This window comes from Cariama cristata, unplaced genomic scaffold, assembly GCF_000690535.1.
Source record: "Cariama cristata isolate BGI_N322 unplaced genomic scaffold, ASM69053v1 scaffold20847, whole genome shotgun sequence".
In the NCBI taxonomy this organism is placed as follows: Eukaryota; Metazoa; Chordata; class Aves; order Cariamiformes; family Cariamidae; genus Cariama; species Cariama cristata.
The window spans coordinates 18,222-33,441 of record NW_009626358.1 but is presented as its reverse complement, the minus strand read 5'-3'; the positions used below and the strand labels follow the sequence as shown (position 1 = coordinate 33,441).

General features: G+C 45.6%; 1 protein-coding gene across 1 annotated transcript in view; it reads left to right on the top strand.

Moving 5' to 3' along the window:
- WDR59 (WD repeat domain 59) overlaps nt 1-15,220 on the top strand; it is a 44,930-nt gene that overhangs the window by 13,140 nt on the left and 16,570 nt on the right. The window contains exons 9-17 of the mRNA XM_009704013.1: nt 384-540; nt 2,255-2,334; nt 4,475-4,607; nt 7,722-7,846; nt 8,712-8,876; nt 9,658-9,753; nt 11,200-11,356; nt 12,656-12,725; nt 13,045-13,198. Of these exons, the coding sequence (XP_009702315.1) occupies nt 384-540; nt 2,255-2,334; nt 4,475-4,607; nt 7,722-7,846; nt 8,712-8,876; nt 9,658-9,753; nt 11,200-11,356; nt 12,656-12,725; nt 13,045-13,198 (1,137 nt within the window). The remainder of the gene's footprint in view (nt 1-383; nt 541-2,254; nt 2,335-4,474; nt 4,608-7,721; nt 7,847-8,711; nt 8,877-9,657; nt 9,754-11,199; nt 11,357-12,655; nt 12,726-13,044; nt 13,199-15,220) is intronic.

Here is a 15,220-nt window from a genome sequence, read left to right as displayed (position 1 = left end):
CGTGACCCTGAGTAGCTGCTGGGGCTCAGTCCCCAGGTAGCAGTTCTTGCAGCTTCAGGCAAATTGCAATAAGGGTTCCATGTGAAAAGTCAGTGGTGAAATCCCTTCCAGCCTCATAGCTGAAAAGCAAGGAAGCGGCAGAAATGATTAAGTGAGCTGCATTGACTATCTCAGTGTACTACACCTTTATGCCTTGTAAGACAGTGGTTTTGCACAGCGATTGCTTTGGACCCTCCCAGTTTTAGGCCTGGTTCTGGTTTGTGCTGAGCACCTTTAAAACCCATGCGTTCTGTTGGTGGGAAAAGGGGAAAATTAAAGTATGATAATAGCAGCATGGGAGCATAACTCACCAAGGCTAACGGGAGGGGTGTTTCTCTCTTAAGCCTTTCAGTAATGGACTGGTGACAGTGATGGTCCCCCAACTCCGCCGGGAGAACAGTCTCCTTCTCTGGAATGTCTTTGACTTGAACACGCCTGTCCACACTTTTGTGGGACATGATGATGTGGTGCTGGAGTTTCAGTGGAGGAAGCAGAAAGAAGGTGAGTTCAGGGGTGGATGTGCTGTCTCCCCTGTGCTGCGACTGTCAGCTAACTGGGGCTGTAGAGGCCTGGCTCCTGGCTGTGATGCTTATGCTATCGCCATTTGACTCTTGCCTTTCCTTGGAGTAGCTCCTACTCCCTTTCCTGCCCTCTCTCAAACTACAGCTGTTTTGTACTTGTTTTATGGCAGTGCCCACAGAAGCATTGCCCTGTTGTTTCCATGCTAACAAAGCAAATCCACCAAATGCTGAGTGGGTCAGTGGTGACTCTAATTACTTCCACTCTCCTCTGAATCTATTTTTAAATGGATCTTTCAGAATAAATTGTAGAAACTATTAAATGGCTGCACGAGTGCAGGCACCCTCCCCCTGCTCAGAGCTACAGGCTAACACCAGTTAACCCCTCACATCACTGCCTGCACCAGCAGCCTCCAGTATATCCCAGACCACAGACCCAGCTAACCCACCTTATCTGTGTGCTGACAGACACAGGAGGAAGAGTGTGGGATAAAGAGACTGCTGTTAGAGTTCAGTCCTGACTACATTTTCCAGCATAGGCAGCTAAATGTAGGAGATTCCATATTAGAGGCTGGATAACTACAGAGAGCACAGCTTTGTTTCCAGCAGCACAGCTACCATTGACAGAACATGCATGTCTGGCTTTGCTTGTGGTACGGTTGGAGTGCTGTGTAAAAGTTCTGGTCCAACCCTCTGCCACCAGCTACTGGGGCAATTCGGTTGTTACCTTCTTCTCTATACCTTGCTTTTCCCCTTTCAGAAAGGGGAGAGTGATATAGAACCGTGTTAGGACCTGGAGGTGCAGTCTAAGACAGCTTGTGAATGAACATTCAAGCAGGCTTGAACCACAGTTGTGTTGTCTTAGCTGAGCTAATAGATATATGTCCAAGGCTGGAAGTCACGCTCATCTCAAGCAACATAAATCAATCATACAAGCATTCTAAATCCGCTTCAATGTGAAGGCAACCAAGGTAGCGCAAATCTCCTTCCACAGAGTCTGCTGTGCTGGATTTAGACAGCCCCTGTGCCTCAGCGGAGGGGTGTAGGAAGCAGCTGTGCAGCAGCAAATTCTTCAGCGTAGCAGCTGTTTGACAAGGGAAACTTAAACTGTATCACAAGGCCTAAACGTGGACATAAATAAGTCTGTGTACCTTTATCTGTTGATAGATAATATGTCACTAGATGTATTTCATTACAACCTGAACTTGTCTTGGAATTATCCAAGTCTTTCAGAAGGAAAAAGGAGGAGGGCAGAAGCAGCTTCTGTTAGCTTAGAAATGTTTTAAAACATCTGCATCTTGAAGCAGATATGATGAACTAAAAGTTATTTTGACTTTACGGTTATCATAAAAATAAATGTTTCTCAACTGTATTATTTCATCTATTTAAATAAGTATTGTAGTTGATCTTTTTCATTCCCAGTTGGAAAACTTGCATCACAGTCATTATACTTGCTTTGTGCTTTTTGCCTGTAAGTTATACTCCATTTAGAGGTGCGGTAACCGTAGTGCCAGGAGGCATAAAGGCTGATGGACCTAGATCAATTCAAAGCAGAAAAAGACTCGCTCTGCCTTTCGGTTTAGTGCCTTATCCATTGAATCTCCCTGCTGGCTTGCTCGAATCTGTTTACACTAAATGCAGGGCTGAGATAGACCCCACTGAAAACAGAGACTGTAAGTTGTTTCTGTCCTTTTTAGGTTCTAAAGACTACCAGCTCGTTACATGGTCCCGTGATCAGACTCTGCGGATGTGGCGGATTGACTCTCAGCTGCAGAGGGTACGTAAACGCTTTTGTTCTTGAACTGTAGACAGTTTTCTTACAGGCTGGATTCACCTCCGTTTCCTTGCACTCCCAGTCACTCCTCTGATACCCTAAAGGTGCAGACACAGCAGCCAGCTGCTGCTTCACTTTCCTCTTCAGCTCCAGCCCAGAAACATCCCCAAGGAGACCTGTGATGAGGCCTCTCTGTGTCTGTGCCTCAACGGCTTCTGTGGAAGCACAAGGCCACCTTGTTGCATAACAGTAAGTGTAGAAGTCATTTGGGGAAGGTGGAGATCGGTTACTGCCTGCATTGCCCCTGAAGATGCCACCTCCATGGCTGCAAGACCTTATGACTCTTTCTTGGCATTTTAGATATCAGGTAAAGGTAGGGATTGTGCCCTCCACTTCCTCCCCTTGTTTCCATTGCCCCTTAGCCCGGTGCAGGCAGTGTTGAATCCTGTTGTTCTGTGGTCTGGCAGCAGTTACAAATTGCTGATGCAATTACTAGAACAGTTGTGCTGGGTCAGACCAGAGGTTCATGTGGCCGTGATGCCCTGTATTGCCCTGGCTCATCTTCAGCTGTAGATGTCTTGGAAAGGGATAAGAACGAGGCAGGTATGGAGTGATTCTTTGTATTTGACAGAGCTTGATGAGTTTCACTTCCATAGATTTGACCTGTCTTTTCTTGGACCTGTGTAAATTTTTGTCACCTTAAACATCCTATCAACAAGGAGTTTCGTGGCTTTTCTGCATGTTGTGTAAAAAAAACCAGCTCCTTTCATTTGTTTATTTTGCAACCTGCTAGTTTCATTACATTGGAGATGAAATGAGCAGCCATCTTGTCTGTGCTACTGATGATTCAGTAGACTTCCATCATATCCCTCCTCAGCTGCCTCCTTTTTCAAATCAGAAGGTCTTGATTTACTTCATCCTTTGTACAAGAAATTTGATTAACCTTTTACCTTTCATGACCCTTTTTCAGTTCTACTGTATACTTTTTGGGATGAAGATCAGAACTTTTGTTCTTTCCAAAGAATTCTCAGTGCTCAGTTTGTTTTGTTTTTTTTTTTTAAATTGTCGGGCATAATTCCATGAAAACATCAGCTTAGTCTGGCCTCTACATCTTGTTCCCTCAGTCAGCTTGAACTTGCCCGTTTTCCCCCCTAAGTGCATTGCTTTATATTTATATGAACTGAAGTTCATCTTTCATTTTAATACAGTTACTCCTGTAAGGTCCTTCTGTGATAGTTTGCAGTCAGCCACTCTTGTTACTACCCTGAAAAACTTGGTGGCATCAGCAAACCTGGTCATGTTGCTATTCACCTCCCATTCCAGGTTTTTAATGAATATGTTGAGAAGCATGTGTCCCAGCACAGATCCTGCAGGAGTCCTGCAGGTCTGTAACAAACTTTCTCTGTGAAAAATGACCCTTTACTCCTACCTGATATATTTGTGAATGTTTGATTTCTTTCCCACCTTTAAATCATGTTGATCTGTGCCAGAACCTTTACTCTTCCTCTGCTGGCTTCCACTCTTTTGTCTTTGCCTGGATCAAACTACGCACCATGGCATGTTGCTGGTGACAAATGCTGTAGTTTGCTACGTTGCACCCTTATCCTTTCTCTTCCCTGTGTTTCTTCTCTTCATCGTCCCCGTTTTCTAGTGCTGAACTTAAAATACGGGTTTTCATGGTCTCTTTTGAATACAGGACCTAGAACACTAGGGCCCCTAATGTGTACCTGAGTCTCTAGATCCTCCTGGAAAGTAAATATCAAAAGCAGAAAGTGTGCTATTATTACATCAGATCTAAAAAATTTAAACCAGTTTTGACAAATTAATTCAAGGAATTAAAGTAATATCAGCTTTAGATTTGATTAAACCTCTGTTACTTAGACTGGCTCTGTCAATTAAGTGGCTTTGTAAGTGAGCGGGAGCTTTGGCCCAGACTGGCTGAGGTGATGGTGCTGAGGATGCTGGAAAGTGGAAGATCACCTGTCTTTGTCACAGAAGCAATGCCGAGGTCTTAGTCATGACTGTTACGTGGACAGACCTACCTTGCAAATCCAGCTCCCTGGAGAAATGAGTCGTTTAGTGGTGGCATTTTCCATAGCTTGGTTTCTGTTGTGCAGCATGTGGGTGTGTTTGTTCTTTTCAGCTGTGCGCTAATGATATCCTGGATGGAGTCGAGGACCTAATTGATGGGATTTCTCATCTGCCAGAGCCGGACAAGACCCTTCACCCCCAGGACTCGGAGCCCCAGCATAACTCTGGACATGGGGATGAGGAAGGTGAGACAAGCGATGGGTCGTAGAACATCAAACACCAGCTCTGTTTGTGTTAGGAAGAAGATGCATCTTGGCATAAGAAAATAACATCGTAGGCAAAGCACAAACTGGTGCTATTTCAAAGGTTAATAGATTCCCCATCTGGGAGGAGGGAAAACACTACAGGTTTCTCAGGATGGTCCTCCCAAGTTTTTTCTCCTCTAACACAATGATTCTAGCTGTAAAGTGAAGCTCCTCCTTGTCACCAATATCATTTAATTACATTCTCTTTAGGTCATAGTTGTGAATTGCTGCCAAAACTAAGGCAATCAGAAAGTAAGTTCTGGCTCTTAAGAAGGTAGATTAATTTAAGCCGAGAGATGAGCCCACAGAAGAGAGGAGCATATGGGTAAGGCACTCTGACACAAGCTGCTTACATCACACCTGGTACCTAAACACTTCTGGGGTCACTGTGCAAACTCATCTAACATGGACGTGTTTGCTGGTGTCATCTGCTGTCCAGCAGAAGTAGGATGAAGAGAGCTCATGAATTTTTGTTCATGTATTGATGAGAGGTGGCTGAGGGCTGGCAGAGCAGAGTGGGAGGGATGGTATCTCTGACTTGTGAGTACCAGATGGGTGGATGGGAACAGGTCAGAGGCTTTAACAGAAAGCATTGATTTGGCTTTATGGAAGAGAAGGCAAACAAGGAAGGATTGCGAAGGAGGGTTTATGTGGTTAAGACTCTGGTCAGGTTAAACATTCAGGGTGTTAGTGTTTGAAGAGTGTAAGTACCAGAATAGGAGAGATTGCAGCAGCCGAGACCCGTGGTGGTGATGTGCATGTGAGAAAGCTATCGAAAGAGAAGATTTCTAGATCTAATACTGAGGAAGAAGAATTGGGTACTCCTGTGTGTTTGTATCAGCTTGGGTTTAAATTCACAGTTCCTTTCTGTATTGTAGCAGGGTGCTACAATGGATCCTCGTGTGAGGGGCTTACAGGAAAGCAATTTGATTCTTCCTTTCACTTGCCAACAAACTGGAGAGAAGGGAGGGGAAATGGTCTAATATCTTTCCTTTGAATAAAGGAACCAGCTGTGAGGTCTCTTAGGGAAGGCATCTCTTCCTAACTGAAAGCTTCCTGCCCAGCAAATCCCAGTGAAGTTCCTCTCTGCCACTTGTCCCATGTGGCAGCAGAACAAGTTTCTAAAAGTCATCAGCACCTCTGTCTGCATGAGAGTTTTATGATATGATAGAAAAAGCCCTGGCTACCGGTGCTCACCATGAGCATGGGGAAGCATAGCCTCTCTTGCTCCAGCTGGGAGCATTGAATGTTCTCATTCTGGCTGCCTGACCTCTCTTTTTCCACAGGAGAGAGTTAACTCTTTCAGTGTCCCTGATAAGGTCACATTCATACGTCCTATGTGGTTTCTGTGTGGGTCTGGCTTTGGTTCAGACTGGTGGGGTTTCCCTTGCGGCTAATGGGGATGAAAATGGCTTTTCTGTAGCAGGGTAGGTTTTTCTGCAAATACCATGACTGCAGGATTAATGCACAAGCAAATCCCTAGGTAGGAATTTCAGTTCTTTCTAGGCTAAGAGCTATTATGGACTGTTGATGTTTCACCCTGGAGGTGCCTGCATTTCAGCTGCAGACAAAGTCTCTGTGTTATATTAGTCAAGCACTTTAGGGGATCTTTGAAGAGAACAGAGCTCTGCAGATAAATCAGAAAGCCCACCAGCTGTGTTTTCAACATACAGCTCTCCTCACTGGCTGCTGCCTATGAAGGATCTTTAGGAATCTAGACAAATATGTGGACTTTTGAGGATTAGAAACTAATTGGAAGGGAATGGGAGGAGAAGACAAAAGGAGAGTACTGCCCATATTGGGAACCTCAGAGATGGCTTTTCAGTAAGCTATGTGGTGTCTTAAGCTAGAAATAATTATCTTCCCTGAGAGCCACTGATCTTCCTTTAATCCCTTTTTCAGCTCCCTTTTGTGAAGTATATCTAAGCGCTACAGTAAAATTGCAAACAGGAATGAGTAGCTAAGCATCCTACCTATCCAAATTCAGCAACCCGTTGGGCAGCAGTAAAACCAGATACATTTATCCCAGCAGCAAAGTCAGTAACTTAGGCAAATGCCTGTGAAAGGGCATCTTTTTTCATTTCTTGTCATTTATTTTTTGCTAGGAATAGTCTATGCAATATGATATTGTAAGCGTGAGAATGACGGCTGAATAATTGGGACTTCCCTTACGTCCTTGGAACCATCATCAAAAAATACATTTAGTCATCTTCGGAAGCGGTGCCACAGCCAAACACCCTTCAGAAGGAGCTACCCCTGCTCTAATGGGGATACACAGCAAGATACGAGGCAAAAGCCAGGCATGACCACAGGCAGAAACCAATTCTTCTGAAACTCAGTCAAATTTGCTGCCTTAATCATAATTCCTTGTGTCCTGCAACACTTGCCTGGCTGTTTAAATGTATTCTGGCCTTCAGGGGTTATTGTCCTCCTGAAAACTGTTGGAACTGGACAGCTAGACCCAGCATTTAGATGAGTCTTTAGAGACCATTAAAGCATTAGAGTGCTTTGCAACGTTAAATGCAAACGGCCGCTACAAATGAATTAAGCCTCTACTATGGCCAGAAATACCCTCTTCTCTCTCCCAAAACCTTATTATGCTTTGGAAACATTCCCTGAAAGCCAAGAGTGGTGGGATGTGAGTCCCAAAGACCAGAGCTCCTCCTGGAGACTGCTTTGGCAGCAGTTCTTTACCGCTGAACCAAGAGGCTCCAGTTCAGCTGTTTGTCTCTGGCAGTACTGTGTAGGGAGGGGAAGGGGTCTCAAATGAATAGAGACACACCATTTAGGGCTGTACAGAGTACAGGCAGCTTCTGTAACTTTCCTGGGAAACCGGTGTGCAGACAGGTTTGGTTTTTTCAAAGAGCAAAGCTCAGAAGCCTACCTCTAACAACTGAGAACCTCCAGCTCGCAGGTCTTTGCCAGGTAAAACTCATACCTCCATGTGTGAGAAGAGCAGAGGAAAGCCTGCTATCTTGGCTACCTCCTGGCATTGCGTGCCGAAAGTCTGTCCGTTATAGCTTGGCTCAACCTGTTCTCCATCTTTTCTGTCAGCCTTAAAAGAAGATTTCCTGAATGATCCCCTGGTGGGAAAGAAAACGGACCAACTGGGGCTGCCTCAAACCCTGCAGCAGGAGTTTTCACTGATCAACGTGCAGATCCGAAATGTCAATGTGGAGGTAGAGAGTTTCCTTTTGCTGGCTTGTTAGGAAGAGATGTGGGCAGGCAGGCTCATTGGAGCCTTTAGAGGGGAACCTTCTTTGCTGCAGTGACTGTTGTCTGTAAACAAGGTTTATTTTGAGCTGTAGAGATCCTCTTGGCCAGGGGTAGTAGGAAAGAGGATAATCCCAGACACTGGGAGTGAGGGAAGTGTTTCAGCACGGTAAATACACTGGCTGGTCCCAAGAAGGCTGGCTAGTGTTTTCCTCTCTGCTAGACTGCAGAGTAGAAAGTGACTTGTTCCACTACATGCAGCTGATCTCATTTCAACTGTTTATGAACCCAATCTGCTGAGCCCTCCCTATCCTGCACTCTCTTCCTCAGTTTTGGCTTCTCCCTTGCACGCCAAACCCTCATCTGTGCGTGGAAGCTGACTGGAGGCACAGCACTGTACTGGGATGGGAGGCGTGGGGTAGCTGCCTGTCTCCTTTCCCTGCCCCTGTGTTTTCACAGCTCATGGCATGATCCTGATGCATTTTTCTGAGACAGTGATGTATGATCTTACATGGTGCCTATTGCTGCTGCACTGGGCCTGGGGCTCTCCACAGCCAAGTGAAGTGGAGGCTGGGGAGCAGAGCCTGATTCCTGGCGCTACCTGGGCTGGCTGTGGTCTCCAGATGCTGGACTGGCAGTCTGCTGGTGCGAGCCAAATCTGTCCCCATCTGCCTGGGGTTTTTTGCTGTCACTGTGTTCGCTGCCCTTGAGAACAGCGTGACTTCGTCTTATGGGTGTGCAGAGGAATCGGATCCTGAACATGAATTTAAGCCACTATAAATTTAAAAGTCCTTGGAGATCTAACTACAGAGCAATTGCTTTTCCTCACAGATGGATGCGGTGAGTCGTAGCTGTACGGTGTCGGTGCACTGCGGCAACCACAGAGTCAGGATGCTGGTGATGTTCCCTGTCCAGTATCCCAATAATGCTGCACCATCCTTCCAGTTCATCAACCCAACCTCAATCACCGCCTCCATGAAGGCAAAGCTGCTGAAGGTGTGTGGGGAGTATTTGCTGTCTTTATACAGATGCTGGACACTTGATGTCTAGATTACTGACACAATAAAACATCTGATCTTGCTGAAGACATGCCACGGGTCACCTTGAACTGATACACTGTGGAGTTCCTAGGGTATTTGCCATTCTCCACCGGTGCTTTTTAAACTTGTGTTCTTCACTGCTACTCTATTCCAGTGTGACGTGTATTGCCTGAGGATCTCTAACATCCTTCTCCTCATGCAGTTGCCCCCAACCCCATAAAAAACAAAATGACCCGCTAAGCAAGATAATATTTTTAGTATTTTTGAGCTGATAATATCTCTGCTTCCTGCTCTCCTCCACAAACTGCTTTAAAAATGAGGGGACTTTTTACAGAGGCCTCACTAATTCCAGACCAAGTGTTTGATCATCTGGTGTAGGAAGTCCTATTGCTGTTGAAATCGCTTTTTCAGCAGCAAGTCGATGGATCAGTTTGGGTTCCTTCCTGAAAAAAAACTGATCCAGTTTGCCACAAACTGGTATGGAACATATGGGCTACAGTAGTATAGAAGCCCAAATCCTGGCTCAGTGTGCTGAATCTAGGTGAACCCTCAGTGCTCTGATCAAAGCTCGCAGCTGTTCCTCAAAGCAGACAACACACCAGTGGGTCAGTGTAGCTACAGGGGATGTCTTTGGCCTCTCTGGATCCCTGGCATCTTAGCTGCTCTGCAGACAAAAAAGGATGTGGAGAAAGTCTGGATGTAACCATGATTCAAGCTGTATCTTGTATGTATTCCAGATGCTGAAAGACACTTCTCTGCAGAAAGTGAAGCGGAACCAGAGCTGCCTGGAGCCCTGCCTGCGTCAGCTGGTCTCCTGGCTGGAGTCTGTTGTGGTATGGAGAACTGCGTGGGCTTTCTGCCCTAGTTTGTTGTCTTCTCCCACGTCCTATACTTCTGACTCTGCAGTGAGAGTCCAGCCTCCTTAGACATGTAAATAGACCCCTGTGACTGGCTGTTACATTTGTGTAAGCACTTCTGGTTAATGTTGAAGAAACCTGAGTGGATGATTAGAGGTGTTTTGTTTCTGAAAATCAGACCTTGAAGGTTTACTGCTTTGGGGAATTGTGCATGCTCACTGATACTCAGGTTAGCAGGAACGACTGGGGGTTGGAGCATCTTAGTGGTGCATGGTAGCTTCCCCGCTCAGAGTGTATCTCACCGAGTGCCAGGGCATGGTTATCATCTGTAAGAGAAGATAAGAGGCCTCAAGGAGCTGATGGGTTCATTCTTGTCTGAAAGGCAGCGGCAGATGTCTTTACCTCCTCAGTTCTAGTCAAAGATTCTGCTAATCCTATTCTAGGGTCTTTGTTTTCTTCCCTTAAAAAAAAAAAACCAACTGTGAAAGTCTGTTTTTTCTGAAGCCTTGTGCTGAGGTTTTGTAGGGATGATACTGCAGATAAATCTAAATCACACCCTGCCCTTAGCCAAGAGATCTGTGATACCTACTCAGCATCCCAGTGTCAGGTATTAGGTCTCTGTGTGGGTGAAGTGTACCAGAGTGGGCGTTTTTAGCATTCAGGAAAAGATTGGAGAGTCTCCTCAGGTTTCTTTTCAGAGAGGTTTTGTTTGTTCATCACAAATAAAGGGCTTTTTTTTCTTTTTTTTTTTTCTTTTTCTCCTACATGGAAAGGCTTAATTCTGTTTGGTTTCAGCAGTAATGTTGTAAGAGCGGGAACTTCCGTCATTGTATGGAAATCTGATGATTCAAGCCAGGCACCAGTGCCTTTGAAAAATTCCTTTAGACCTAAGCTGTAGTACTCTTTATCCAAATAAATGCAGATTTCTGCCAAGACTCCAATGGATAAGCCTGAGGTCCCCCAGTATTTCACACCACCTGCCATCCTTACTTCAAGACTCCCAACCTGTATTTGACCCTCCACAGCTGTGTGGTATTCACATTTAAGGAGACTTTGTCTCACAAATTGTTGAGGTATCAGATTTAGCTCAGTTCCCTGTCTTGAGAGTCATATCCAGTCTGAAGGTCAGCTTTTCTGTATAGTTTCCCGCTGTTTCACCCTAAGTTAAGCTCTGCATTTCAAAACAGCTATGGTGGGAGAGAAATCTCTGGACAAGCAGCCAGAGAAGCCCTTTCCTCAAAGGTAGATGCGCTTGCAATTGCCTTTGCAGCCAGAGTAATAACCACGCTCTGTGCTTGATCTGCTCTGGCTCAAAGGACGAGCACCTTCTGTGAGGCTGCTTGGTGCTGCGATGTCCAGTGCTCTGGCTGGGTTTCCTTCCTGTGGCAGCGGGAGTGTGACCTTGGGTAACTTCTATTTCAGAACCAAGAGGACAGCACGTCCAGCAATCCCTACGCTTTGTCAAACTCCGTAACACCCCCCTTGCCCACGTTCGCCCGGGTCTCCAATGCCTATGGCTCCTACCAGGACTCTAACATCCCATTTCCACGGACCTCTGGAGCCAGGTTCTGTGGTGCAGGTTAGCCCCATTGCTGATATGTTACAACAGCTACCCGGGGAAGGGTCCTTTTCATGTCTTGGGGAACACTTGCCTCTGAACCAGAGGAGGCTTTGGTTGCTGCCATGCAATGAGTAAGAAATGGTGTTGAAGTAGCGCTGTTGTGATAAATTTATAGATAAGGAGACTAGTTAGCAGCTGTTTGCAGTTGGTGTTGCACGTGGGATTTTAGGATTTGGAAATCTAGGACCAGTTGAAGAGATGGTTCTTGGCTTGTGGCATGCCAGAGGTATTGACAGACCTCTCTTTCACAGACAACTGAGAATAGCTGTACTCCTTGCCTCATTTTCTCCTACCAGCATCAAACTGCTGGACACATTCTGACACTGAGACTTCACGAAATTCCCATGATTTGGGGTTGAACTTACCCCTTGCTGAAACCATATTCTTGTTACTAAACAATCTTTCCTCATTCTGCACCTTTTCTGTTGTCCAAAATAGCTTTCCTGAGGTCATTGGGAAACTTCTCCTAAATGGGAGATGGGGTACAATCACGTCCAGGTTTCCAGGAGAGCGTACAGTGCAAAGATCATCCTTAAAAACCAGGTTAAGGTCTGAGTAAGAGCTGTTAAGTTTCACTGAGCTGTTTCAGATGCAAGCATGCCTCCTCCAGACCTGACCACATCCCAATTTGAGCATGTTTTGAAAGCTGCTTTTCATACAGGCCTCACCGAATTCCCAGCAAAAGTAAAAGAGAGTAGTGTTGCATTGAATAGGCTCAGTGAAACCTGCTAAGTCCTGAAACTCTTGCAAGAGTGGGTGGCTGAAGACACTTGAGGTGCTAACAAACGGGTTAAGGCTTGTTGAGAGTGAGCGCTTTGGAGTTGGCTCCAGATGGCTGGGGTTATCCTTTTGAAGAGGAGAGTTGTACAAGCTGCAATGGTTCCGCTGCGTAGCCAAACATCACCTCACTTGCCTCTGGAGTATTAGTGCTTGACAAGTTCTGGTGAAGAGTTAAAACATGAGTGTGTATCTGTTCATTTTCTTTTACTGTCTTTTCTCTAACATCTGTAAGCCACTTGAGATTGTGCTTTTAAGACAATCGTCTCAACAAAACTGCTCTTTAATGGGTTTGCAGGGAGAGGATTTGGGTTGAGAAAAAGCAGTTGTCTACTTGTAGTGTAAAAGCGCTCAGGGTAGTGGATAGGCACCCAGCCCCTTGACTCCGATACCTTAAGTGACCACGTTTCCCTGTGTAAACCACCCCTGGGTAATCTACTCCTCACTGCATGATCTTTATGCCATGTCCTGTCTCTTCAGGGTACCTGGTGTATTTCACAAGACCTATGACCATGCACCGTGCGGTATCCCCGACGGAGCCCACACCTAGGTGAGAACCCTGTGTCGCGTTTGAGGTGTGCTGCTCTCATGGGCAGGAAAGCAGGAGAATATTTGAATTTGAAGTGTGCTGATGTCATGGGCAAGAAAGCAGGAGAATATCTGATCCTGTGCTGGAGCTACTGACCTCTAGTGTTAGCTGTGCCCTCGACACAGAGAGCATGGTCCCTTCTATCACTGGTCCTCAGCAGAGACTCTTTTCAAAACACCGAAAACATTGCTAGCACCTTGGGTTAGTGGAGTTGTCAGTGCGAGCCTCCAGGGAAATTTGGTGGATGAAAGCTCCTGAAAGTGTATTCTCTTGTTTCCAGGTCCCTGTCAGCTTTATCAGCGTACCATAGTGGCCTCATTACTCCGATGAAGATCCGCACAGAGACTCCAGGCAATCTGCGTTTATACAGCGGGAGTCCGACACGCAGTGAGAAGGAGCAGGTCTCCATTAGCTCCTTCTACTACAAAGAGAGGGTAAGTATCAGACCAAAAAGCCTTTCCTAACACTTCAGCTTTTGTGATCTGTATTCCTTTCATATAGCTGAGAGCATTGCTAGTAACAGAAGCTTCACGTTCCTCTAAAGAAGGTATCTTTCTACAGGCAGCTCTGTTAAAATGTCAAATGAATTTATCTCCTATGAGTAACGTCTTTACTGATACTCTCTAGCACCTGACCTGCTAATTTTGATATTTCTCTACACTGACCATCACAGCTCCCTTCAGTGCATTACACTGTCTCCTGTTGTGTTACATAGGGTTAAAATCTCACACTTAACAAGTTGTAGTCTCCAGATAAGTACATGTAGGCAGCTCTGCTTTTCTCAGTACTCCCTGGTGTATATAACTGCAAAGGGTTGTGGCTCTCTGCAGCTTACTGACAACCTCTCCTGGATTATGGGGTGTATTTGGTTATTTCTGTTACAGGTGTCTCTTTCAGGTATATACGTCCCTTTGGACTTTTTAAAAACAAAAATCATTCCTACATGATTCTCCAAAGATCTTCCAATCCACATATTTCTGGTTTAGGTGTAGGTCTTGCTGTTGTGGCTGTTTCCAAGCAAAGCTTTGGGGGGGGAGAGTGGGATTGTTTCCTTCTGGAAACCTTCCTGGGGGTGAGGAAGACCTGTTGGTAATTGTAGGGTGGCCGTAGGGTAGTTCTGAAGCAGCTCAGGGCACAGTATGCTTGGAGCAGATGCTCTGGGAGTAATAGACTGTGCAGCTTGCTCGGAAACCAACTGTGATTCAGCAGGGGGTGAAGTGGCTTGAAAAAATATGGTAAGCTTCCACCAAGAGCCCAAGAATTGCGGGCATTTGAGTAGTTCGCCCACTGTCCTTGCCGAGGGCACTAAGCTGCTGCCACAATGGAGAGCTTCCAGGTACCCCAAGGAAAGTCAAGAGCTATCTGCCCTCGGCTGCAGCGCAGCTTGGGAACTCCTGTCCCAGGAGCAGAGGGAAGGTCAGAGCCTTGAGCGCTCATCCTTCCTTGGCACTGAAAGAGGTCTTGATTTTCCAGTAGTGCTGGACATGACAGCCGACGCCTCTGGGATCGTGTCCTGCTTACGTGACCCGAGTTAGCCGTTACAGATCCCAGCCATGGGGAGAGCCTCTGTCCCCGTCGCAGGCTTTGCCTCTATACAGACCCCAGAAGGTTCTCAGAGTCCCCATTCTGATTTTTTCCCAACAAAACTTCTTTGTGAGAAGAGAAAATGGTGCTGCCTGGTACAAGAATTACAGCCTGTTCTAGTCTTTGCAGGAGAGTTTATTTAAAGAGCTACCTCTGTCCTCTGCAGCGTGCTTGTCTCTGACACGCAGCACTCTAAGATGACAGACAAGGCTAAAAATAACATGTGGAAGCAGCTTGGTGCAATTTCATGTGACCTGTCTCCCCAGCCCTTGTATTGATGGCGACAAGACTTTTGTCACAGGGGAAAAAAAAAAATTTGGGAGAACAAAGCATGTGTGTAGTCATGTCTGCTGAAAGCCAGAGAAAATTCCTGTGTTCCCCTTCCCCCTGCCAAGCTATCTCCTCGTGTGCTGGACTGGCAGAAGTGTAAGGGCCCTAGGAGGGAGCTAGCTGGAATGTTCTTGCAGATGAAATAGTTTAAAAAAAAAAAAAAAAAAAACCAAAACCAACAACAAAAAACCCCACAAAACTACAAAAACCAAACCTGTATCTCCCTTTAGCACAAGTTTTCTGATTCTTCAGGAGTTGATGTCATGGCCTTTGTAGATCAATGCTACATATTTTTATGTCATTTCATTGTGAGGATTTTAAAAAGCCCAGACTCTGAGTTTAGTTCTCCTTGCTCTGAAGCTTGGATTTTATATTTGCATTAAATAGAAGTTGCAATTTTGTATGTTAAACTCATGTTATATAACTTCAGCCCCAAAACTGAATTTGTCAACGATAACCAGGTATTTAAATTCTGTGTAGCATCCACCGGCATTGCTACCATTAGCAGACAAATAGAATTTGCTTGCTGCTAGACAGGAAAT